General features: G+C 36.4%; 1 protein-coding gene across 5 annotated transcripts in view; it reads right to left on the bottom strand.

The window, feature by feature from the left end:
* LOC134527432 (KAT8 regulatory NSL complex subunit 3) overlaps positions 1-27,351 on the bottom strand; it is a 265,999-nt gene that overhangs the window by 133,007 nt on the left and 105,641 nt on the right. For all 5 annotated transcript variants that reach the window (XM_063360109.1, XM_063360112.1, XM_063360110.1 and 2 more), the window contains exons 9-12: positions 25,734-25,888; positions 17,751-17,899; positions 8,654-8,801; positions 891-1,056 (exon numbers count right to left, since the gene is read on the bottom strand). In XM_063360109.1, the coding sequence (XP_063216179.1) occupies positions 891-1,056; positions 8,654-8,801; positions 17,751-17,899; positions 25,734-25,888 (618 nt within the window). The remainder of the gene's footprint in view (positions 1-890; positions 1,057-8,653; positions 8,802-17,750; positions 17,900-25,733; positions 25,889-27,351) is intronic.

The following is a 27,351-nucleotide window of genomic DNA, read 5'->3' as shown; positions in this document are numbered from 1 at the left end:
CGTGTCAAAACGAAGATAATATCACGGCACTAGTCTTTTAGTCTATGTTTATTTCACGCCTATGTTTATGATGGCGTAAATAAATAGAACATGCGACATAAGGACATTATTTTGTGCGAAAAAGCGTGATTTTCGTGCGAAAATGCGTGAATTTCGTGTGAAAATGCGTGAATTTCGCGACTATTTCGAAATCATAGGAAAGTCGCAAAATTTGTTTAAAGTATCAAATTTTCGCGTTATTTTCTGAATTTCACGCCTCAGCATTTTTCGGGGTCTCTAGTGATGATGAAGCTTATGTTTGTGTTCCGTTGTGAATAAAAATAAAAAATGTCTTTGGAATTTAAAACCTGAGCATTTTGTTATTTGTGAGTGGTGTCGTAAGGTGTTACTAAAAGCAACGAAATAACAACAAGGAGGAAAAGAAAAACGGTGTCAAGGAGCTGGTACTATAGCGATGCTAGGAATCGCAAATGTTTCTTTGTTTGCGTTTGCGGTCGGGCTGAAACAAAGACCTCCACCAACCCAAGGCTCGACTTGAACGATCCCGAAGCATTACAGTTGCATGTCTAAAATGTTGCTTATTGTTCATGTTTTTGATTTTAAGTTCCATTAAATATAAAAAAAAAGGGTATTTATATTGCACAAATGACAATCTCATCAGTGAACGTTGGCATATAACAAACTTACGAGGTATGTCATGTCAAGTATCTGCAAGCAAACAATTTGTTATTTTGAAGTGTTAGTATTCGAGGTCGAATCAAATACAAATAGTTTATCATTTTTATTCGTAATCATAAATTGTAACTTTCACACAGGCCTACTACAAATGTTTCAGCAGCTATAGTCACGAAGTAAGCACAGCACCAGACGGCAGGCTGAGGTGAACTCACCCACAGCGGGCCGCCTGCCAGTGAAAGGAGGGTCCGGAGCGCGGCCCGCCTGCTTGGGGGCCAGGCGGTCCACAGCCACCGCTCGCAGGACGGGCTCCGGCGGTGCCCGGGTCGGGGGGTGGCGGGACTGCATCAGCACGCTGCCCAGGAAGTCACTCACCTCGTTCTGTCCAGACATGCATGTCACGCTCCACACTTACCAAGATCAGTATATAATTTAAACTACTTTATAATTTCCATCTATAATGGTATTAACATACCATATTTACTGTTTAAACATTTCAATAATTACTTCTGTATGGTTTGTAAACAATGTAGTACATACAACAGAGAACTAACTTATTCAAGAGTTAACGATAAGTCGTTCAACCAAATGTTCACAGGATAAGTGGTTCAATCGAAAGTTTATTAAATTTTTTCAACCTTAAATTAAAATTTCATTTAATCAGATCCCAATTATAAGTAACCATAAAATGTAAAAACTCAATTTAAAATTTTAAAAACAAGTTTAGAGAATACAACACATCTCTCCACACTGTTCTGTACGTACTTCTATTAACACTGAATAATAAGCACTTCCATGCGTCTGGACATGTCAGGTTATGCTCATGATATGTTTAATTTGATGCAATTAAAATTGGAAAAAATTACAATAGTTCCTGCATTATTATTATTATTTTTTTTTTTTTAACTTTTGAAAACTCTCAAAAATTGTAATGTTTGCTCTTCCTAAAAAAATGAACTTCACACTAAATTCACTACAACAGCCATGCAACAAGCTGAAAGGGTTGATAAATGAGATGGGCATGATCAAAAGCTGATATGTATTTTGTTATTTTCAGTGACAATCACTATGCTCAAAACTTGTCAGTGAATCCTACTATTAGATCAACATGACTGAAACAATCGCTAAAACACATTTTATAAGAAAAAAAAACCTGATATCTAATAACATAAACAATATTTAATGCAGATGCATTTTAATGCTTTCAATATAAATAAAAGCAGGGTAACTTTGAAAGAATAATCAAGAGAATAGACACAATGGGTCTTGTTCTGTTCCTTTGAGAACTTGTGGAACAAACAAACATCTAGATGCACTGTCATAAAAATTATAATACATAATGTGTTGTTGCGTGTGCTCCGCACACGCACATCAAGATATGCCGCGCGGCACCTAACCACGCGCCGATGCAACCCGCACAAGGCAAGTGTTCGCGCGCTGCGCGCGCGAAGTTCGGAGCCGCTCGGGAGCCCTCGGGGAGGCTCGTTTTGGCGGGCTTGCCAACCGGACATCGCCGCAGGCGCCGGTTCCGGTTGCCCCGACCGAGAACACTCTGCCATGTTTGATACGAGCAGTTCGCAGAGTATAAAAGGGGGCCCATATTGCGGTGAAGGGGGAGACTCGTCGCGACCACCAGCGACACCAGCCGGAGGCCCTGCTGGCCTTCCCTGCGGAAAGAAGCTACACCGTCAACACGTCTCGCCGGCCTGCCGTCACGCTGCCCGTTGGAAGAAGCTACCACTTGGTAATGTACTGTTTCGTCGTAGACACTTATAAACCGAGTGGGTAGAAAACTTAGACTGAGAAGAGGGGCAGTGGTGACGGAGGCAAGGCTTGGAGACGGCGGTGTGAGCTGTGAGTCCCGAGGAAAGACTTGACTACCGACTGGACATACAGCACTTAGGTGCGAAACCCGGCAGTGACACCCGAAGAATAAACCCAGTGCCCACACCGACGAGCATTTCTGGCGCTAAGATAGTTTGCGCAGATAGTCACTGGTAATCCATGCATCGAGTTGCCCGCAGAAATACGTGTCGACAAGAGTCGTCGAGCTGTTAGAGTAATTATTAGAGGTCTGCGTACCTACGTAAATACATGCTATATGTATTAGTCATCTTGTGTACAAATAGTATTATTTTAGTTACTGATGTTTGGTAACTTGTTCATTGACAGAGGTCAACAATATATTTTCTTTTACAGTCTGGGAATTTGTGTACGTTGTAACTTAGCTTTTCTTTGACGGTGTACCCAGCGCGCACGGGCAACTGTAAAGTTGATGTGTTAAGGGGATTGGTGCAGGACAAAAAACAGTCATTCGTCAGAATTTGTTGGAAATGAGCTTAAGTATTTCATAAATGCTTGTTTATTACTACTGTAAGGCCAGCCAGCACGTATATAAGCTAGCGGGTGAGATTTGGCAAGTTAGTGGCGAGAGAGCTTCTGTGAGGGGAGGTTGTCGAATGTTGCAGCTCTGAGGCCTGCCATCTAGCGGGAATCTTTCGAAGGTCTTCCACAATATCGCCTTTCTCTCTCTCTCTCTCTCCAACACGGAAGGAAAGCGAACCGCGATAACCAGCTTTTATCTTCGCTTCCCATCTCGCCCTATCCTTCATTCTCGGATCAGGTAGCCGCCCTTCCCCGTGTAGACTTTCGTTTTACTCCAGATTTTTGTACTCTGGTAGAGTTGACTGTGCTTAATAACATACCGAAAGTTTACCGCTGTAGACCTTGTGCGTTATAACCGAAAATTTGCATTTAAGTCCTAGGTGACAGCAAATTAAAAACATTAAAATGCTACCCATTTATACAGTTTTTAATTTTGACTGTCCGTAAACTTACCAAAATAATCGAGAAACTGTAATTCACCCATTAATGTAAGAAAAAATTAAATTTTTAATATTTAAGATATGATATAAAGAGATTAATTCACGACATATTTTTTAAATCTTTGCCACCCAGATAAAAATACGATTTACACCGATTTGAAGAGCCCAATGCGATAAAATGTCTAAATAAATGTTTATAATTATACTTTTAGCTTTAAGATAGTATATTTATAAAGAGTCTAGCATAATTAGTTGCCTCATTAAAGCTGCCCGAGCGTTGCAGTGTACTGCGGCCGTACTGATCTTTCACGGTCGGCGTGCTTTGAAACACGCTGCGTACTGCGACACTCAATAAACTTGGTCTTATTTAAGGATTACTTAAAATATATTTGATGCATATGATAGGGTGTATTCATGTTACATCTATTGAGATATACATATTCTTTTTTCTTATATGAATGATTTTTGATACAATAAAATTAACAATAGCTAAACAATTTCTGCTTGGAACTTGTAAATAAAAATTCTAGAGGACCTCTAGTTTTATATATGTGTGTTCGTATTTTGTTACAAAAATTTTATTATTAAAAATTATTTTAATACCAAAAATATAATTATTTTTTATTTCTAATACATTATATTATTTTAGATCAGAACTATGCAAAATTTTAATGTGGCCTATATTATAAAAATATATATATTTAATTGTATAAAATTAGTTTACTACATAACAATTGAAAAAAAACGATACACCGTAAATTTACTTATTGAGTTTTGTCACTTTTATAACATAATTCGTATGATAATATTATTTTTTCCAGAAAATAAATAAAACAAAGTTGTGTTGTAAAATGTATTGATAGAATTACATATTTAGTATTTTTTTTCTAAGTTAATTTATTGGAGTGCTGCGCCTAGCTGACTTCGTTAAATTGCTAGTGGCAAAGAGCGGTGGTGGATGTTTTTGCAAGAGTTTGACCGTATTTTATGACCCTAGCTGTGAGAGGGTGTTTGTCCCAGAAATCTTAACGGTCAAGGAAAATAGCCTTTCTCTGTAGTCACGCACAGGTCTGCTACTCGCGCAATATCGTCAGTTTATCACAACTTTCTGGGAAGTTCTATTGTTGTTATTTATTTATAATTTAGACATTAAAGAGTCGATCATACTAACATTTTTACCTAAGCAAATCGCATCCTGGAAGATTTTGATCTACGTTTGCAGCAAAAATCACTTGTAGTTAGGAAACTTTTATTATTTCAGAGTAAAATTCAGTCTGGAATTACCATACCTTCCTGGCAGTTTAGAACAGGCAACATTAAAGATGTAAACCAGTCTTCAAAAGCATGCCCATCAAACCAACCAGATTTAGTTCTATTGTATCGAGTACCCGAGGGTCCGTTTTCAGTCCAAGTTGTCCAAATCTTCTCCGTCTTATAGTTTACATAAGGTGGTGCTACATCCCCTGCTGCATTTCCACAAACAATTATAGATGTGCACGCTTTAGACAAATTTTGTATCCTCTCAGGCAGGAGCGCAACAATAGGGGGAGGCAAGGGTATTTTGCCCCCCTCTGAAACCTTGAAGTGGGGGCAAACAGGGGCAAAGAAAGTGCTGTGTAATCAATTTTTAGATAATAAAACTGCTTAAATAGCACCATTTTCCACCTTGAAATACAAATTTTCCCGGGGGAGGACCCCTGGACCCCCCGCTTCAATACGGGGGATTGATGATTCTTTATAAAAAGTTATATTGCCCCCTCCTTTGGAAATTTAATTGTTGCACCCCTGCTCTCAGGGTACTTAATTCCCCTCTTCGTGATGATATTTCTGGTTCCAGAATTGTCTACAAGATTTGTTTCGTCGTAATTCCAAATATTCACTTTCGGAATTCCTATCAGCTCCTTTTACAAATTATCAAAAAACTTATTCACAACCTTTTCTTCTGTTGTTGCTCTAGCGTAAGAAATTTATTTGCTGTTCTCTGAGTTAATATTGCTTTGTGCCGTCGCATGAACCCTTCCGCCCAATCATTTCCTGGTAAATTGTTTTAAAATCGTAGCTCCTTTCTTCCACAGCGGTCCAGGTAGGACTTGACAACACATCGAAGGTCAAACATATCCACAGGAAATCCATAGTTAGACACGGCTACAATGTGACTTACAAATTGCAACTACTCTTCATTTGTGAAAACAGGAGCTCGGTCGACAGCTTTAAAATGCTTTTCCTGGTTTTTTAGGTGCAAAGTGTTTTTTGGAATACCATATTTTGTTGAAGCTTTGCGAATCGACAATGTTTTGTTCCGTACAGCTTGCAAGGCTTCATTCAAGTTTTCCTCTGTGTAATTTTTATATGGCCGTGTACCAAGAGCACGTTCGGGATTTATTGGCATGGTTGGTCGCTTTATTCTGAAAAATATGAAGAAAAAATGCAGTAAAACATATTACGCCAACTTTGGGGCAACTTTGGGACAGTCCCAAAGTTACCCCACCAAGTGATGAAAATTTACTATTTTGAGGTTATAAAATAAAATGCAAGTATCAAAAACATTAGCATCACATTAAATGGATGTCAAGGCTTGTACTTCTTCAAATACATACCTGTCTTTCGTGAAGTATTTGCCGTTTTTAAAGTGCGTACGAAAGTTTACACAAAAACAACAATATTAACAACATGTGGTTGAAAACATATCCACTGCCTCTATCCCACCAGTGCAACTACAGCTTCAAATAAATGCCATGAGATAGTAGCACATACCAGCGAATATAGAAGCGGTGATTGCTTACCACTTCTAAATACATTGCCTTGACAGGAAATCCTAAAGCCAGAACTTACTCACTGTCCCAAATTTACACCCCTAGTCCCAAAGTTACCCCGGTTTACGGTACTGATTTTCGAGTTGTGTTGAGGTTTCACATGCCACTTCGTGTACACCTGCTCTGGTAACAATAACTCATCACAACCGGTGCCGTCTGTACGAGCGTCTTCACAAGTTATCCTGAAATATGTTCTTAAATATTAATTCAAGTGAATTCTTAAAATCCTACACAACTTATTTTAAGTGTCGTAAATGAATCGTTATATTTTGTAAATCCATAATAATATAGGAGCCAGCATGGCGCGAAGCGATGGACGCGATACGAATAATATTTTTTTTTACCAACCACTACATCAGTAAATATTTGTGGTTTCCATTCGCTATGAATTCAAACATGTAACATTTGTACTGCTTCTTCAATTCGGCTACAGTTAAATGGGAGGATCTGAATCACTGAAAACTCCTCAACAAAATCAACGATGAATCACAGGCATTACAACAAACAGTTGTCACAAGTCAAGTAGCCAATGAGCAGGTGACATTTTTCGAGTCCGTAGAGCATTGTTGAGACTATCGTACAGGTCATTGGCAACGCGCCCTTACGCGCATGGTTAATACCCGCATGAGTAGAGTGTAAAGGCGTAAGCATGAGACACATCTAGGTCCTCATCTAACCACGCACACTTAGATTTAACTCAGGATAGGGTGAAAAATGTTTACTAATTTTGCAGTCCTAACAGTCACCAACGAAACGCCAGCAAAATAAATAAATAAGGCCACGAATATTGTTCGTGAATGAAGACAAAGCTGATACTTTGGAAACGTTACCAGCAGATATTAAATAATGTTTAACTATTATTTACGTAGCTTACTTCTTAAAACTGCATTCATGTAAACTGATTTTGTGTGAGACTATGTTGAGTGTTTTCTGCTACACTTATTTTTCTGAAAAAAAGTCTATTGTGGCTTAATAAACTTTTTAACATTGATGCCTGTCATAAAAAAAATTCAAACGTAACTATACGGATACATGTTGAGTATAGTTTATGAATGGTTCACGCATGCTGAAAAAAAAAAAAAAAAAAGCATGTTTACAATTTCACACATCTTATTGTTGTCGCATCGCGTCCATCGCGTTGTACATACGCAACTCTGAAAAATAAATGTATGTTAAAAAAGCTATAATAAAATAATCTCTTATCTTTCTTTATTCTTTTTTCTAAGCGCTCTAATGGCTTTCGATAGTTTTGTTCTTTTGTGTACTCTGCTTGGTGGAGGTTTCTTCGGCATTTTATTCCTGAATAAATCTCACGCTTACAACAAAAAACATCTCGCTAAATCACTGTGCTAAATAATAACAGGGAATAACCATTCAATTATACGCAGAGATAGACCAAACACGTTCTCTTATCTACTGAAAATGAATACGTTGACCTTCATATCAGTTTCGCGCGAAATCCCGTCTCCCCTTCGTAAACAGCAGACAGCTGTGGCTGGGTGGGAACGAGAGAAAACACTGGCTGCAAACAGTTGGGGAAACTGTCGCAAGGTGTCACTACTGTCCAGCGCGCTCCATAATTTCTCGTATCCGAGCTTGCACGCTGCTCAAATTTCTACAGCTACATTTTTACTTTAGGTCCGACTGCAATAAGCTAAAGACTAAAATAAAGTCAATCATTCAGCCGACAGATATGTTGGCGTTTGAATTACAAATGAAAACGCGAATGTTATTAAATTCGCAAATGAATATCACGCAATTTCGTAGCAGCTCATTTATTAAAATTCAAATTGTAAATACGTTAAATTAATAATGATTACAGATAAAATAATGGTCACAGTCATATCTCCCGTGTCTGAAAATTTATCTGCGAAAGTTTTACCACTGAATTCTTTATAGTTTATTAATAAAGCTTGAATTTAAAAAATTCCCGAAAATCAGCAATAACTTAATTAAAATAAAAAATAAATAAATAAATTTTACACCAGAATGGTTCAAATCTTCTCTAGCAGCTGAATCATCAACAAATATATTGTTTTTTTAAATACGATGCTGGTGCACCAATCCCCTTAAGCTGCATTCACGTGTCTCATAATTGTTAAACGTTTCTGTTCGCAGACTTTTGAATCAGAGCCACGCCGCAAATATCTACTGTTTACGTTTTCGTCATTAATGTTGTAATGAATAATTTCTTGTATAATCAGTAATAAATGTATTCAGTTGTAATAGCTTTCGATGACTTTTCGCCACACTCTGTTCCCTTCCTACTCCTTGTTCCCCTCGTGTGTTTAACACGAGAGGCTACAGTGTGAATAGCATTATTAAAAAGCAGGTACTTACCATAATACAGCGATCAATCATGCTCTGTGTAACTCCTATCATCATCTTCTTAGTTATTCCCATGCAGAGGTGGTCGTCCGTTGAGCCGACCACAACTAAGCTCGTCTCGGCATGCATCCTGCCCCGCAAATCTTCAACATCTTCCAATCTACAACACACATGGTGCTGATACTGGATCTGTTGCACCTCACATCTCTGGATTGTAACATCCTACACTGGTCAAGGTAACACGATTACATTTGCAGCTCTGTGTACAGAACATGGGGACATCAGGAGCATTACAAGCAGCAATAACCACTGCTACACGATGCTCTGGAGGTAGGTTGTCTGGAGTGTTGTGAAGAACTGGACTTGCAACGCTGCTAATTTTATAAGTTTTTCAATATGTTGAGTTTTGAAGAAGAAGTGGTGTTGGTGGATGAATTGCATTCATTTGTTGAATAAATTATTACATGGTGCAAGGCTTTAATAATGTCTGTTTTGAGGCACAATGTAGAATGGGGCAGAGTTTTCCTGGAGTGTTTCAGGAAAACTCCATAGCCTGATAAACCAGGGAGTTCAATTGAGTTTTGGTAAATTTGATTGCAGTAAGGTTAATTCTTGGAAACTCTGCTTTCGCAACAGCTAGAAGACTTCCCTGTCCGCTGGCCACAGTGGGTCCTCAGTGGCCAGTAAATGCTGGTGTCATGATCTCAAAGCTGAAAATAAAAATGTTAAATAGTTACATGCAAATTTGTGTGAATCCACAAGATTTCTTATTCAATGAACATAATAAACATTTACTTCTACACTGCTTTCATGTTATTAGCCAAGAAGGGATGGGAGAGATTTAAGAAACGTTTGGTAGGAGCTGTAGAAAAGGTGTGTGGCAGAACCAGCAATAAAAAAAATGGAAACACCACAGTGGAATGAGAGTGTGAGGAAGCAGTGAAGTAGAAGAACACAGTTTTCCAAAGATGGTTAAAGAGAAGGTGTCCCAGTACATAAAAGGAAAAGAAGAGAGAAGCAAAGCAAGTGGTATAAAAAAGTGAAAAAGAAATGGGATACAAAAATGAACAGAAATGTTTGAAAAATAAGTGGAAGGAAGTAAGAAACTATTATAAGCCAAGCACAGAGTAGGAGGAAAGAGAAGAATCTGACAGGATGATAAATGAAGAAGAATTATGGTGGAGATGGAAGAAGAAAAAAAAGCATTGTGAGATATTTATTTTTAAAAACTGCTGAACCGAGAAAAGATGTAAATGAAGAAGAAACAGACTACCAGGAAGTAATGATATAGTTAGATGATGAGATCACATAGAAAGAGGTAGTGGAAGCACTGAAAAGGAAGAAGTGTGACAAACTAAGTTTCTCTAAACACTTTGGGTCACCAACAATCATTCACCAAATCAAACCAAAAACCATACCAAATTAGAGTAAACAATGTGGAATAAATCATAAACCAACAGTAATCAAAACCAAGATAAATTCAAAATAGCGCAACTCCAAATTGTAATAACAGAAACAAACATAGAGGGTAGCATGTCAAAGAGCAAGCAATATCACAATGGCTGGCTTTGGTGACAGGCGGGCAGCTGGCAGGAAGATGTGCCTCGAGCCAAGGAACATTTATCTGTGGTAAGAGGCTGAAATGGATCAGACAAGAATAAGGGGGTGTCTGCTGCTCTCACCAAGAGAAACACAGCCCAACACACTTAAAATGAGTTTCCTTCAAATTTTCCACTTTTTTAAAATCTTTTACACAGTTCCTTCAGAAGGGGTAACAATAAAGAGTTGGTTGTAAAAAACGAGGTCATAACCAAGGTTCGACTTTAACGCCTGTCCACCTGTCCGAGACAGGCAAATTTCCATCCGGACAGGTACATAATGAAACATGCCTGTCCGGAGGGACAGGTTACTATTCAATTTCATATGTAACATTCAGTAGCCCACAAAAGTCCGTCAGGAGTATTTTACCTTACAATTTCAACGAAATTGGCATTTTGTAACTTCCCATGTACCTTCATTTTTTTTGCAAATATTAAATCCAACAAAATTTGCAACAGTTTGAGCATCATTGTGCCGTTCATTACGTAGTATATGTAGACGACGAATTATTAGTGAAACCATATTTTCTTTAAAACTTGCTGTCAGCATTGCAGCCAACATAATTTTATGTGGCTTATTTACCAATGTCTGTTTACAGTAGTGATGGCCCGATATTCAATATTCAATATCGGAGATCGGTAATATCAGAAAATTTTTCAATATCGGACATCGGTAAATACTTGCGATATTTTGATAACCGATGTTTGCTCTCGCCAATAATAGTCCTCACATAACCTTAACCGTAATTCCAAGCTTATTTTCCACGGGCGTGATTTATCTTTCTTCACGTCACCATATTACCTAGTAATTCTAAGCATATTTTCCACTGAAACAATTTCAAGCCTATTTCTTCTTTCTGATACTGCAATGCATCCCGACGGTACAATTCTTCCATGTGTACACAAATCCCAGTCATAAGTGCATATTTATTCGTTTCAGACATTCGCAAAATGTTTTCGCTTGATGAATTTTCGAAGTTCACTAAGTGTACATAAAATGAAAACATAAACAAAAATAATTACAACATTTAATTTAATAAGTGACATATCCGTAAGTAAACATGAAGAAGAATAAAGTTGCTGCTTGATATAACAGGCATTTTCTTTCCGTTTCATTTCATGGTCGCCAACTGCTGTTCTATACAAAGACGTTACGTAAGTTTTACAAAAGCTAAAATATGAAACGTGTTTAAGTAGGGCAAGTTGCAGCAAAGGTATTATGTTGGCTATATTTAGTGCATTGCCAACAACATAAATAAAGATGTGTGGTTTTTATAAACTCTGCAGTACATTTCAAAGTTGTATTGAAATTACTTTTCACGTATTTTTAACCTGTTTTCGCACCAATAAATGGAGTGATAGACTTGAACAATTGTCACAAAATTTGCTAATTGAAGACCTTCCTTTCTAGCGTGTCATTTACCGTGATGAAATTTTACAAAGGGTACAAAAGTTTGATGTTTTTCGGACGGTATATTTCGTAGATTACAGTTGAGACACTGGACTAAGTACATGCAGTGACTCGTGATTCATTCATTATAAGCAAATACACTAGAGATAATACCAGACAGCTACAAGATTTCATTCTGAAAGATTGTTTAGCTCTGCAGGAGGAATTTGTACCAAAAAATGGAATCGCCTTTCACCTGAACACATTCAAATGCTACATTTCTCCATAAAAATCTGAAAAATGTTTCCTTGTAGTTACAATATGTTTTTTGCATACTGTAGGTAATACCTACACCAGAATATTGCTTTATCTGGCCTTGAAAAACAATTTAATTTTTAAACTTGAATTTAGAGAGTATATTTGTAGGCCATTATGATAATTTCAATATTATCTTTCATTTAATGTGAATTTACAATATTTTACAATTAATAAAAATAATATACATTCACATAAGTATGTTTTATTAATATTTAACATTTTTCATTATTGTCTCTAACAATACTCCACAACCACAATTTTATAGAATCAGTGTTAGAAATGAGATAGGCCTATTATCGGAATATCGGGTATCGGGTATCGGATCGGTAAAATTTGGAAATATCGGAATCGGTATCGGTATCGGGTTTTTGTATATCGAGCCATCACTAGTTTACAGAATCCTATTACCGCTAATAATTATCACAAACAATTATTATTACTGTATTCTATAAATTTCACATATTATTAACGTGATATTTTAACTAAGCAGAAAGTATCGCTGCACTTAGCCTCACACTATCGACTTCAACCTAACCTAACCATACCTGAACTAACCCAAATCACAAGTCAGGCGGAGTGGCGGACAGTACCTCGTCTGTTCCAGGCTTTGTTTATTTTGTGGAAGTAAGAATAGTCGCTTTTTATGTGTGCATTGTTGATACTTGATTGTGTTATTGTGGGTGTTTTTAGGCAACAAAGTTTCGAAGATATGGCCTAAGTTGAACACCTGTTTACAAACAAGTGGTTTTGTGCACGATTGTATGTACTGCAGCTTCACTTTGTATTTTAATATTATGCATTCATACATTAGAGTTGTTTGTGCAGCAATGTGGCGATTTGTAAGTGGTGCTTCAAAGCTACCTGAAAAGAAACGGAAAACGGACGACGACAAGAAAGAATACGATAATCAATATGATGAAAAAAGTGCGGGCACGTGAGTTTATTCAGAATTGGTGTACAGATTTTCAAAGGGTTCAGTATGATAATGCTCAGAGATAAATGCCAGTAAGTAAACCATTAATAAATAACCAATTATTCCAGTAATAAAAAATTCAATATTTTTAGACTATGTTTTCAATCTGTTTTTGTTTCAGCTTCACAAAGGCCTGCTCCACAGAATCCTGGCTCTCTATGGGAGGAGTTTGGCTTGCTGGCTTCTCAAGCTCAAAAACAATCTGCTACTTCAAAAAATCTCTTCGGTCAGAACTTGGACATGTACCTGTGTGAACCTGTTATAGACATAACGGAGGATCCTTGTTTGTGGTGGAAAAATAATATAACTCGATTTCCAAAACTCAAAAACATTGTCTTGAGTTATCTTGGCATACCAGCAACAGAGGTTGCCAGTGAACAGGTTTTTTCTAGTGCTGGCAATATTGTCAGTGCCAAAAGAGAAAAATTAACAAGTGAACATGTTGAAGAGTTGGTGTTTCTTCATGAAAATTTAAAGTAGAGTAGGACACAAGATGTTTGTATTTATTACATTTTATGTTATTTATTATTTGTATTTGTGTGTCTTTCCTTTTTTGTGATTTGGACTATAAATGTGGAAGGTTTATTTAAAAAAAAGACTTAAAAATACACACATTTTAAAAGTAAATATAATTTTCTATACATCAAGCTAAGAGACAATTTACTGCTCTTGCTCCCGATCCCGATCCCAAAAATCTAATGTATTTCCCGACCGAATCCCATCCCGAAGTAAAAATGCTATTCCCGTCCACCTCTAGTATTTATAGAGATGCCAACCCCCAGGTGAGACAATCAGTAATCACAATTTTTTTTACACATGCGTAAATCAGGCGCGACAAAAATTTATGAACACTGAACATTATGAACCTACTGATAGTGAGTATAATCCAATGTTAAAGATAAATCTCATATTGGATGTTACACTATATAAAAACATTTTTTAATAGTTTATACATGATAGTTTTTTCAGTAAACAAAGGTAGGTAGCTTACCCCATATTACTGTCCATCAGACAGGGACAACTTTGTGGCACGTTTTGCTGCAGCCAACTCTTCTTTGCTAAACTTGTTTTGGTGACATATGGTGTTGTGAGTAAATGACTTCACTTTCTGCACAAGCAGTGCATTTAGTGTTTCTGTAGATAAATTGGGTCTAAATACAGTTTGGTTCTTTCGTACTATGCTGAAAATTCTTTCAGTTGGTGCATTGCTATGAGGAACTAAAAGAATAGTTAACATTAATTTGCTGAGTTCTCCAAATTTGTACAGCCCACTTTCATCTTGCAATCTGGAAATGTTGTGCCATGCTACATCGATACTAGGAGCAGCAAGAACTTCTTCGCCAAAATCAGAGAACTGGTAATTCAGTTTCCAATTGGCCAATATTAACAGGCAAGTTTTTGAACAAAGTAACCATGTACTGAACAGAAGAAAATGAAACTTTTCTTCTCAAACGAACATCCAATACCTCAGCATGCTTCAGAAACTCATTGTAAATGGGCATTTTCTTGAGAATGTAGTCACAGCCTGCTTTGTAAAATTCCCTAACATTGGAATAAAACTGACTTATCTGTAAAGCTGTAAGATTTTTCCCTTGGATGTAGGCTCTAGTGCTAGCACCAATCACTAGGTCAGGATCATCTTTCTGATTTTTTCTTCTTTGAAAGTCAACATCAAAAATAGATGCATTATCAGTACTATCTTTGAGTGCTGTAGGTTTAACAAATCTTACTAGTAAATCTGTGTAAAGAGCAACAAGTTTCCTCTGTAGAGCATGTATTTGGGGAGCTTCTTGTAGAAGAAAAACATTGGTAGAAACAAAAAGTGGAAGAGTGTTACTGAAAAAGAGACAGTACAGTTTACATAAAGGATTTTCAATCTGAGACTTTATGTCGAGAAACTGTGAATTGGAAACATCAGCATTGTCACCAGAGAAGAAATGTTCCAAAGCTTCAAATTGTTCGATCATCCTGTTAACAGAATCCAACAGAGACAACCATCGAGTGCTCACATGTTTCAAAATTTTGTGGGGTTTGGTGCCACAAACAGCTTGACACAACTTTAGACAGTTCTTACGTTTCGAGCTCTTTTGAAGAAAATAATACAACTGTATCAAAAGCTGTTCAACATTTAAATCCCTGAATTGACTAGAGGCTTTTTGTGCAGCTATATGAAGAAGATGACAAGAACATCCTTGCAGAAGTACAGAAGGTTGAACTTCTCTAATGAAAGCTATAACTCCTTTTAAATTGCCCACCATTGTGTTTGCATTATCACATGCGAAGGAGACGCAATTTTTCCAAGGTACTGTCCGGACCAAACGTTGTGATAGCTGGCAGCGCGGGGGTGAAGGGGCAAGGCGGCGGAGGGGCAGGCGATGCGCGCGCAGGTCGGTACGTGTAACGTTCAGCATGAAAACATTGCTACGTGACCAACTCGCAGCGCGTGTTACGAGACGTAAGGAAATGGACGGACGTGGACGTGGACGCTGCCGACGGCCTCATAAAGTTATTCATAGTCGAGAAAGAGACATTATTGCTAAAGTAGTGAGCAATGACTTCAATGCCTTAAGGGGAAGGTAATCAATACATTGTTTATTTATAATATACCTTTATATTTTTGTTTGGAAATTGTATTTATTCTATAGACATTGATACTTACGATTTTGCTATTGTGAATGATATTGTATCTTTCATAATTTTGTATAGTGGCATTTTATAGCCTAATTTTGCATTTTACAGTATTATGCATTGAACCAAAACCGGCGACCAGGTCAGTTTGATTTTTAAATTCGTGAGATTTATGTTTTATTGATTCATATAATTTAAAGAGTTAATTACCCGTACAGGGTGATATTATTTAATTTTCTTTCTACAGTATGTGGCACGTTTACCAAGAGAGTATTATATTTTCACGTAATTGATTTTTTTAAAGTTATACTTGTGACGATGTATATTAAAAATACGTTTTTCCCCCTGCAGTAAACTTCATTTGCTAAATTTATTTGCGCGTAACATATTTATTTCATTACACATTCCTTGATACCGACTCAGATCTATATTTAACCTTGTTTTTCAGTTTACAACATTTGGAGACAGATGATTATTGGATAAAATATCTGTCGAGGTGAAATTCAGACTACTGGTACGTAACGTGTGCATTGCATTCATATGTGTTGATTACATTGCCGTTTTTGGGTTGCTAATATCAGTCACACCATCGGTTTTACATTTCTCGTTATATAGTAAAAAAATTATATGGGCCTAAGGTGTCATGATAAGGACAAGTGAAACCCAAAGCGTTGTGGCCTGGGGAGCGATGAGAAAGCGATACACGCATATGTTTTTGTAACAGAGATAACACGTCTGAGCCGTGACGGGCCGTGCCGAATGTGCGCCGCGTGTGACCGGGCCGTGCCGACATTACGCGCCTACAGCACTAGGGAGTCCAGCTACCACAACGTTTGGTCCGGACAGTATAGACTTCTGAGTCAGTTCCTTATTCAATATATCGAAGATTCCTTTCCCTGTACTATCAGTGGATTCCAGCAAAGACAATAGCGAGGTGCATATTCGGCCTTGACAACTATTATAGTATGACACAACAACTGGATACAATTTTACAGAGCTCATATTGTAATCTGAACTACCGTCTGTTGCCAAACCAAACGGCCCATTTTGTAACTGCTGTACAATATGCTTTGTTGTGGAATCAGCCATGCATTTAACTAGAGCAGTAGCTTTAGTCCTTCCACATGCAAATTTTTTTGCAATGGCAGAATCGGGAAACATTGCTCGAAACAAAGAATTTGCATGGTCCGCGCATGCAATTGGAATGTTGTGTTCTATCAGAAATGACGAGAATAAAAGCTTGGCATTTGTAACGGAAGTGTCGTCTTTGTTTGCAAAATATGATGTTACCGGCTTCGATGTACATTTTATTTTCATGTTGTCCTGATGCTTAGTAGAATTCACGTGCCGCCTACAGTCGTCTCTACCTCCATGAGCAACTGAAAAGTCGCAATCGCACACAGAACACCACACGTGATTTTCAGACCGTTTGGACACACGCAAACATGGCCACTCTTCAGTGTAGCTTTGTCTATATTTCTGAAGAACTTTTTGCCGCTTTGAAAACATGGTGAGAACATTTATCACAAAAAATGTTGACTAACACATACTATTATACACACACTATACGGTCGCAACACGTAACACATTAAAATTACAAAAAATTAACAGCACAACACGCCGAGACGCAAGTTCTCACAACTGAATGGCGCACACGCTGAAGTCGATTCGATATATCGCCATGTGACAGCCACAGCCAAGTCAGAGTCGATAACATATATCGACTGTCTCGTCTCTTCTTTCAAGGCATTTTCCGTAGAAATTTTGTCACGTCCGTAACCCGTAATTATGGTTAAAATCAGTAATAATTACGGAATATCCGTAACAGTTGGCATATCTATATTTATACAGTAGTCAAAACTTTGAATTTTTTTTAAATACTTGCCATGTTTAACAAGTAAATAATAATGAAGAGGTTGACCTAATTAATAAGTGATGCACTATTATCAATAAACTTGCTTTGGTTTTAGATTTATAGACAAAATTATGACATAATGAAAAATATTTATGAAAAAATTATTATGTTTTAATTATTTATAATATAGTGTGGCCAGTAATCGTATGTGTTAGGATAAGATTTTGGTGGTAGTATCTGCGTATCGGTAGTGGTATCTAATTAAACTCATAGGTCTCATACTATTTCTTAAAGAAAAGTCTGACTAGATGAGTGCATGTTGGAAGTGGTGTCTGGCAAAACGGTACCTTGCCCGGCTGGCCATCTCGCCGACAATGAACAGAGTCGGGGTGTGCACGTCCAGCAGAGTGTCGCTGGGGTCGCCCCGCTTGCCCTCCGTGGTCAGCATGGGGAGTCCCAGGCACACGATGGCATTCACCTCCTCCTGCAGTGACACCTGCGCAGCAACCAGCAGGGCTACACGCCTCGCCTCGCCTCAACTAGTGGCGAAGACACCTGACATTCCGGTGCAAACAAATAACTTACAAAAATTATACGAGTTTCAAAGAAATATTTCAAATCATACATTAGGCATGGAACCTCAGCTGGCAGCCCAGAATTTCCCACTCAATATAATCTCTGCTGTTTTCACCCCAGCTAATGCCATGCCTAGACATGATTTTATGGTTTTATTTTTAGTCCAATTTCATTGTTAAAACAGAGGATTTAATATAAATTTATATGCTGCATTTTTAAGGTAAAATAATTTTTAATAAATTGGTCTAAACAGATACATTCATAACAATAAAAATATTCTCAAAAAAAAAACCTCTTAATATTGTATAAATAGGCCAGTCAACAAGAGGAAAAGTAAGCACTTTGTACCAGGAGACCTAAAAACTTGATATAAGGGTAATTAGAGGACGCTGATGAACTTTAAAATTTAAATATTATTCCTTTAAATTATGTATTTTATATAATTTTAAATTACAGATTTTTTGCCTCATAAATATTTATTTGTGTATCAAATTGAATACATATTTGCAAAAGAAGAATTTTATGTCTATATATAAAATTAATTCAAAATATACAGGAAAGAGTACTTAATAGGGAAGTTTTATTTATTTTTCTTATTTCACGTTCAGGTTTTTTCAACCCCTTCCAGTAATAGTTTTTAATATAAAAAAAAGTTTCAGACCAAACTTTTAGATAAAAAATTATAAGATTACATAATACATAACTTGTATAAAAATAGATGTGCCTATGAAGGGAGTTATGATTTTTTTTGTCCTCCAACCCTTGTTTTTTCAACCTTGCAGTTATTGTTGGTCATATCAAAAACTTTTTAAGACAAAACATTCAGGTATTACTCCTACAAGTTATAATACGTTAAATGGAAGTGATATTTTCCATATTATGGGAGTTAGAGCGATTTTTTCTGTTTTTCAAACAACCTTCCCCATTCCTACCCCTTTGAACGATATTGTCCATTAACTAACTCCACCGAGATTTCCACTACTAGATTTTATGTATCAGTTTGAAAGTGATTTGTGAATAACTGCAACAGTTATCGTGCCCACAAAATTATGACATATATAAAAACTTTTGAGTTGACGACGGACCAAGAAATGAAAAACTATAAAAACATTTTCTGAAAATCGCACCATGGTAACGGCTACAAAAGATAGTTTTCTTTGAAATCTACCTAACATCATGACATAAAAATACTCTAAAAATTTGGGGAGGGCAGGGATCTTGCCATGTCATAATGTTCCCGAAGTAGAGCCGCAGCCAGGGCCTTCTGAAACGCAGGGCCCTTCTGTACCCAAGTGCGGCCAAACAAGACCTTGTTAACCAAAGTTTTTTTGTACATAATTATGTAACTAATAATTAATATATTTTAACTATAAATATAATCTTACATATGAAACACAAGTATATTGTATTTATTAAAGAACCAGAAAGTTTTAAAGTAATTGAAAAGGTTTAGATCAAATCATTCCAAAATCACTTTTTTTTATTTTTTTTTTATTTTTTGCAAATTACATACTTGCCAACTTTTCCAAATTGAAATCAGTAAAACATTTAAAAACTCATAACTTCAGCTTAAATTAGGCATGGCAAATTTTCATGGGAAACAAGATATGCGCAACATTTTAGATTACTTTAAAAAAACTTTCATACATACATACACCTGGAATATGATTTAAATTTTAATGTAGAAATAAATCCCGAAACAAATAATAAAATATGATTAATACTCTTCGCTTACGTCTATATTTCATAAATTCAGCTAATTTTGACTCTCTTGTAGCTTGTATTACACTTCAATTATTTACACACATGGTACCTAACAGTTACAGCTTTTCTTTAACACAGCTGCACTGATTTAATGCTTCTTCATAAGTGTTTGTACAGTTGCATGCTTTGCATTCTTCAAAAAATTGTCACTGAAGTTCTGCTCATAGCACTTTCCCCCTGATGGCTTGCATTTAACAACATACATGTTTTCAAGAACTTTAGCAGACAATTGTGAGCGAAACTCAGTCCAGTTTTTCTTTACAAGGCTAAAGACACGCTCACACTCAGCGTTGCTGTGCGGAAGAGTTAAAATTGACTGCATGACACTGAATACCCTGTCAAATTTTTGTTTCCCTGCGATATCTACAATACGAGATATTTTGACCCACTTAGCAACTACCGACTCTTCCATCTTGACAAACGAAGAGATATCTTCAACCTGAAGAACTGAAAACTGACTCTGAAGCTCGTCCAATGCCTGGTCTTTAGTTTCATTCTCACCAACAGGTAAAATAAATGGAAATCTTTTAATGAAGAACTTGACATTGCTAAAACTTCAACTGCCAATGTTTTCAAGGTCCGCAACACTTGCTTTCTTCAAGACTTCATTTTTGAAAGGAAATTTATGTACTATATAGTCACATGAAGTTACAAAGTAATTCCTCACAGATGAGAAGAACATCTTATCAGCTTCTTTCAATGAACAAACAATCTGTGATGCTGCATTGCTAATTAACAAATCTGCATCAAGTTGCTGAATTTCAACAAAATGGTACTTGACTTCAAGCACTGAACAGTTCTTCATAGCACTTGGTTGAACAAACCTTAACATCAGTTCCTTCAAGAAATCATGCAACAGAGTGTCCAATTTATGAACTAGTGGAGATGATGACTGCAATATTTAGAGTCACCTGTTTGCGGTGAAAATAAATGGCAGATTTCGTCAATTTTTTTTTGTTGATTTCGGTGTATTTTTTGCCATTTTTAAAACTGATTTCGGTGCATTTTTTGTCATTTTCAAAACTAATTTCGGTAAAATTTTCGTCGCTTTTAGAATTTTTTTTCTTTTTAATGCTTTTTTTTTATTTTTTTTTAAAAACTCAGGTAATTTGTGATCTTAAAAATTTTTAGTTTTATTGAAATCATGCAGAAAAAACAAGAATTTAATAATTACGTAAATCACCAGCACCTGGGAAAAGTAAGGAACGTCAGGAATGTTATATAATTAGGCCTATGGCATTTCCTACATTTGGATAGAATTTCAGGCATTAAAACCAGAAATGTTAAAAATATTATGAGAATTTATGTTTTATTCAGTTTGATTTAGGTACAGAAAGCACTTCAGTTCTTGTGTATTGAAATGTTATGCTCATTGACTGGAATTTATTTTTTTTTTTTTTTACAAATTTCAGTGCAGTTTCAAGTAATTTCAGTGTAGTTTCAAGTTTCTGTGAAAACAATAATAAAAAAATCATGAAGTTTGTAAATCAAAGGATGTTTTTAAAAGTAGGCCTACCTTCAATGTGCTTGTTCATCCAATCTCTTAATTTAGGATGATCAAGTTTCTCTAAAGGAATATTGGCTTCCAAGAAAGCACGAACTGTTGACATAACAAATTCTTGATGGTCTTCTTTAGCCTTTTTCGTGCGGGAAATTACGTCGGTGAGTGAAATCTGACGTTTGACGCCTGACGTATTTGCTGCTTCAGATTGTTTTGCAGCTTGTGCGAACGCTTTATTATTTTTGTGGGAAGCGCTGCCATTAATGTGTTTCAAACACGTATCCTTCCTGGCTCACTTGATGGGCACGTTACAACACTTTGTGCGAGAATTCTTTCTCGAGGTCGTAAATTGTAACCACCATTCTGAACGTTTTATTTTGTAACGTTACATTAAACCTTCATAGACTACACGCAGTCGACAAAGCAAACAGTAAACAAGCAGATCTACGAGGAGACTAAATAATCACAGAATAACAACACCGCAAGACTCCCGACATTCGACTAAATACTACTAACCGAATAAATATATCGACGAATCGTTCTCGCACGTCCAGTAGGCAACTGTTGGAGTTGGAGAACGTGTTTCAACTTCACATTGCTAGCATTTAAGTTCTCACAACTTCAAACTTTCTCTTTGCACCTTACCTACCTAACAACATGAACCTGAACCTAACCCGGTCAGACAGAGGTCTCGTAATTGTCACGTAAATAAAAACCCGTCGATTCTTTAGCGCGAACATGACATCGGTATTTATCGAGCGTAAGCAGTTTTCGTTATTCTGTTGTTTGCAAATGGTAGTTTTTTGTACACAGCAATGAGCTAGTCGACAAAATATTGATATAATCGATTTATCTCACGTTAACATGGTCTGATCGACTTATAGCGCTCAATCGAATAAAAGTAAGCACAACAGCGAGAGGAATACGTTCATTTCGTGATTTTTTCGCGTTTTATCGCCATAGCGGGAAATTTCGCGCAAATTCCTAGATTATGGCGAAAATTTCGCGATTTCGTGCGCCGCGAAAAACAGGTGGCTCTAGCAATATTGTATTAAAATTATCAAATACTGGGATCACACTTAATAAAAATAAACAGACAGCCTTTTTTACAGGGGATGACAAAGTCATGAACAGCATTTCCTCACGAGATGCATCTTGCATTGAACTTACTGCAGGCTTTGTCACATTTTTTCTCTCAGAATTTATAAGCACTTTATTATTAGACCCAACTGAAACTGACTCACCATCTGCACTTGACTTTCTTTTCTTAGAGATACCTTCTGTCTTTTCAGTGAAATGTATGTTGTGTTTGTTACTAGATTTCTGAGAAACCTTATTTACTTCCAAGCTGCAACTCTTTTCACCATCGAGTGTTTTTGGAATCACAAAAGATGACAGGTTAGAAGAATGTGGTTTTTGTGCACTCAGTTGGTTCTTGAAAAAACTCAATAATGGAGCCCATTCTTCAACAAGTCTCTTCAAACATTTGCCAAGAGACAACCATCTGGTACTTACATGTTTTAATGTTTTCTTTGTTTCTTCACCATGGAGTGCTTGAAATTTTCTTTGCTGTCTTTTCGTTTGGAACTTTTTTGTAGATAATAATACATATCTATCAACAGTTCATCGATTTTAACCGGTAGACAAGCAGTGCCTTTTTCTCCAGCCAAATTAATTAAATGACACAAACAGCCCATGACAATGAGCCCCTTCTGTTTCTCTACCAAAACTTGAATTGCGCCATTTTTATTACCTAGCATAACTGCCGCGTTGTCTGAAGAAAATCCCACCATATAAGTTAGAGGTGAATTCAAACTTACTAGTTCACTGACAACTAGATTTCCAATATTTTTGCCAGTTGCCCTGTATTTCTGGTAAAGATAGAACAGTTGTAACAACATTTTGTACATCTTGTCAAAATACATCACTGCAATAGGATATATTTTTGAGTCGGTATCGTTAGTTCTGTCTGTTGCCACGGAATATGGTACTCTCTGTAACTGTTGTATAATGCCTTCTCTTGTTTCTCTAGCCATTTCTCCCACAACCGCTGTTGTCTTGGTTCTGCCACAAGCATATTTTTTCACTTTATCTGAATCGGAAAACATTTTGCGAAACAGCGGTCCCGCATGATCAGATACGCTAAGCGGGATATTGTGCTCAAGCAAGAACGATGTAAACAAACACTCTGCTCTAATAACGTTATCGGTTCCGTGCCCAGCACTGACAAAAAAACTGTTTACTTTATGGCTAGAATTAATATTTTTTACATAGCTTGTATGTTTGATAGACTTCACTTGATTTGAAATGTAATTTTTACCACCATGCCACACATTCAAGTCGCACCTGCAAATGCTACAGAAGGCAAACTTGCTGCAGTTTTCAGACGTAAGAACAAATGGAAATTCCTTTGTATAATCTTCACGAAAAGATTGCCAATACTGTTTTTTTCCTGCGCAACTCATTTCAGTAATGTTTTTATACCATTATACCATTAAAAACAAAACTGAAACACAAAAATACACACGCAAAACATAAGATCGTAGCGTCACACTTTACAAACATTGATAACCACGTGCAACATCTAAAACCTAATCGCCATTTTTACAAACTACTTCGTCATCGCGTGTCCACGATGGAAAACTACAGGAAACGGAGTCACTTGACCGAAGAAACCCGACTACTCACTCATGTATCTTCGGAATTCTTGCCGTTAGACAAGTGACGTGCTACATGGCCAATGACTGCCGATTGCCGAAGCATGGCGAGTGGCGACATCAAGTTATGCATTGCAAAAAAAACTCATGTTTATGTTATTTAAGTAGTAGGTATATTGTAAATTTGGCAAAATAATTGCATGCTTTTATGGAATTGTAAATTAATTTAAACATCACTGTTTTATAAATGGTTATTATTTTGAAGTCGGGTGAAACAAAAAAAAGTAAGAAATTATACGCTCCCGTACAACCGTAAAAGACAATGCGTATCCGTACATTTTACGGAAAAATCGTAAACGTTGGCAATTATGAAATTATGAGTAAATTATGTGGCCTACAGGCATTGTTCTGTGCTTGAATTAAAGCTAAATAAGTTTGCTACAACTTCATTCCAAATGATTTTCCTTGTAGGAATCTATTGTTCCCCAATACCATGTTTTATGGCATAATTGTCGCACGTTTTATACTAAAATCAAGTTTGAAAAAGTAGGAATGCGACATTTATGCGAAAAAATAAATTTTTGTTAGGTAAAGTTAAGTTATTCATAAAAACAAAACATTCATGGAAAGTATGTATATTTAAAAAGAGTATACAAAAGCACACCAAACAATTTAAAATAATAAGTCATGCAACAAAAACCTTTCTTCAACTTTAAATAGAAAAACAAAATCTATAACCCGAATGTGAGCCTGAACTAACGCATAACTATCGACATAGTACACATTTAGCGCGAAAGAGTGCGGGCCATCAAATGTAGTTAACTCGGCACTCGATAGAGTGTGCGTGTTGCATGCAATCGGTGAGATACCAATATTGATATTTGACTACGTGTGCGCGCTCTATACGGGATGCAACATTACCAAACATTAATGATGCCAACTAGCTGGCTACAATTTTATAAGCTGTACACTGCGGCAACGCAGACGAACAGATAAAGGTTATATGGTTTAAAAAGTCTTTAAAAGAAAATTTACACATAAGAATCTTTGTATTTCCATTAATTAAATAAGTAAGTGGTAATGTGGGAATAAATATTAGATTTCTACTTTAAAATACACCATTTTATACGGAAAAAATACCTGCACAAAGCTCTCGGAATCTAATAGTGGGACCAAACCCATCATGCTATGTTTACGCAAGAGGTTTTTTTTATCCAATTTTTGACAACCTAAAATATTGGTGTAACAATTATGCGCATACGATGATTATGAGATACAACAGAGTATTCAGCTCAAAAGTGACCCAAAATTTCTCTTTTTGGAAAAATTACCATTACTTTAATGTACTGTATCTCAGGAACTACTGTACCCACATAACTGGGGTCGAGCTCAAATTGTATCACATTAAGTTTATTTTAAAAAGGTAACAGTGACGTTCTTGCTACCACACATTTTTTTGTAATAATAAGTGAAAAACAAAAACAAAAAAGGCCATACATTTTGCTGTTTTTTTTTTTTTTTTTTGCAAATATCTCAAATTACACTAAGACATTTTGTTGGATATCTCCAGATTCAGATTCATCACCCCAAAAAATATAGAGAACCATAAATAAATCTGACTACTGCATTTTTTGCAACACCAAACTATCATTTGCCTGTAATATATGTCAAACAATTGAAGGTTTTCAATTATTACATTTATTTTTACATTTGTTATAGTAATGCATAAGTGATTTACAGTTAAAGCCATTTAAAATTAGTATCTACATATTTCATAATAAGCAACGATACATACAGCCATAGAGCAGCAGGAAGAGCAACAGCCAACCTACCTGACAGGCTATAGAGGCACCAGTATTCCACCCAACCAGGATAATAGAGCGACCTGGGTACGTCATCCTGATGTCACCCACCATTGCGCGCACAGCTGCAACCATCTGGTCCAGGGAACTTGTCATCGACATTGACACCTGACCATTCACAGCTCCTGCAACAGACAGACCACTTGGATAGTAGAAAATAACGTGTAATGACTGCTTGTCATGCCATTCATTAAGTAATGATGCAATGATATAACTTCACAGTCACTAATTCAAATACAGATTGTCAAACTGATAATTTGTGATTACTCCTTCAGTTACCAATTATCACACCATATTTTCAGGAACTAGGGAGTAAATAACTAAAATGTCTATAAATGATATTGAAGTATTACATTAATAACTTACTGAAAGGCATCACTTTAGATGCCAGTTAGGACTCAAAAAAAGTATTTTATTCATTTATTTGTGACATTGCAAAACCCCTGCCAACTTTGCAGAGTATTATTAGGACATGATGCTTTTAATTAAGATGGTATTTTAGCTGATTATATAGTTCAAAATCACTGTGAATTAGTTGCCAGACCTCAGCTGCCCTCCGCCCTGGGCTGGCTTTGCCTACCTGACTGTCGCATTCGCGTGGTGAACAAATGCCAATACGTGGGTGGCGAGTTTAATACAAACAAGTGCTGGTTTTAGATGCAGGCTTTGTCAGTCTTGGGAAATTAATTGCACTGTTTTACATTCACTGATTTTTCTTGCAACAATGGCTCCCCAGAAATTAAGGAATAGCAAGCAAATGATATTTAAAAACTCAAAGAAACATGTCATAAGCAATAAAACAATACCAAGCTGCTCAGCGATTGTTGCGTGAAAATGCAGGTGGTTTGGAAGAAATCCAGCCAGATTCATCAATTAGTTCGGCAGAATCTGGCCATCAAGTCCGGGAAGAATTTCAGAAAGTGTAATTTACAGTAAAGGTGAAATAAATTTTTGCTTACGTTTTAGTACAATTAATTTTACATCAACTATATATATATATATATATATATATATATATATATATATATATATATATATATATATATATATATATATTGAGAGAGAGAGAGAGAGAGAGAGAGAGATATTTAAATGTGTATATTTGTTTAAAAATATATTCTCATGCATATATTGTGTGTGTAATGTAGGCGTGAGTACGTATGTGTATGTTTGTTTGTCCAGTCGTTCGGTCTGTGGTTAGAACATCCCAGCTTTCTTACTGCCTGAGTTGAAAATTGAGATTTGGTGTTATGTATATCCTTTCATTCACGTGTCACCTAAGGCAATCGCAGGATCACCTTATCAAGAAAACCTTAGGTGTTTTCACGGTTTCCAACCACGCCCTTAACTGATGTTACCAAGCTCACAATTCAGCTAAGGATATCATCTTCTTCTTCTTCTTCTTCTTCTTCTTCTTCTTCTTCTTCTTCATCATTAATTTAATAGTCACCTGGAAGTAAAACGTTCTCATGAACTCATGTTTGTGTTCATAGATATTATGAGTGTACGTTAATATTTATAGTATGTTATTTATATATCTGTAGTACGTTAATATTTATAAACATGTGTATAGGTTACAAGTAGGCCT

This window comes from Bacillus rossius, chromosome 1 (genome assembly GCF_032445375.1).
Source record: "Bacillus rossius redtenbacheri isolate Brsri chromosome 1, Brsri_v3, whole genome shotgun sequence".
NCBI lineage: Eukaryota > Metazoa > Arthropoda > Insecta > Phasmatodea > Bacillidae > Bacillus > Bacillus rossius.
This window is presented reverse-complemented; position numbering and strand designations above follow the sequence as displayed.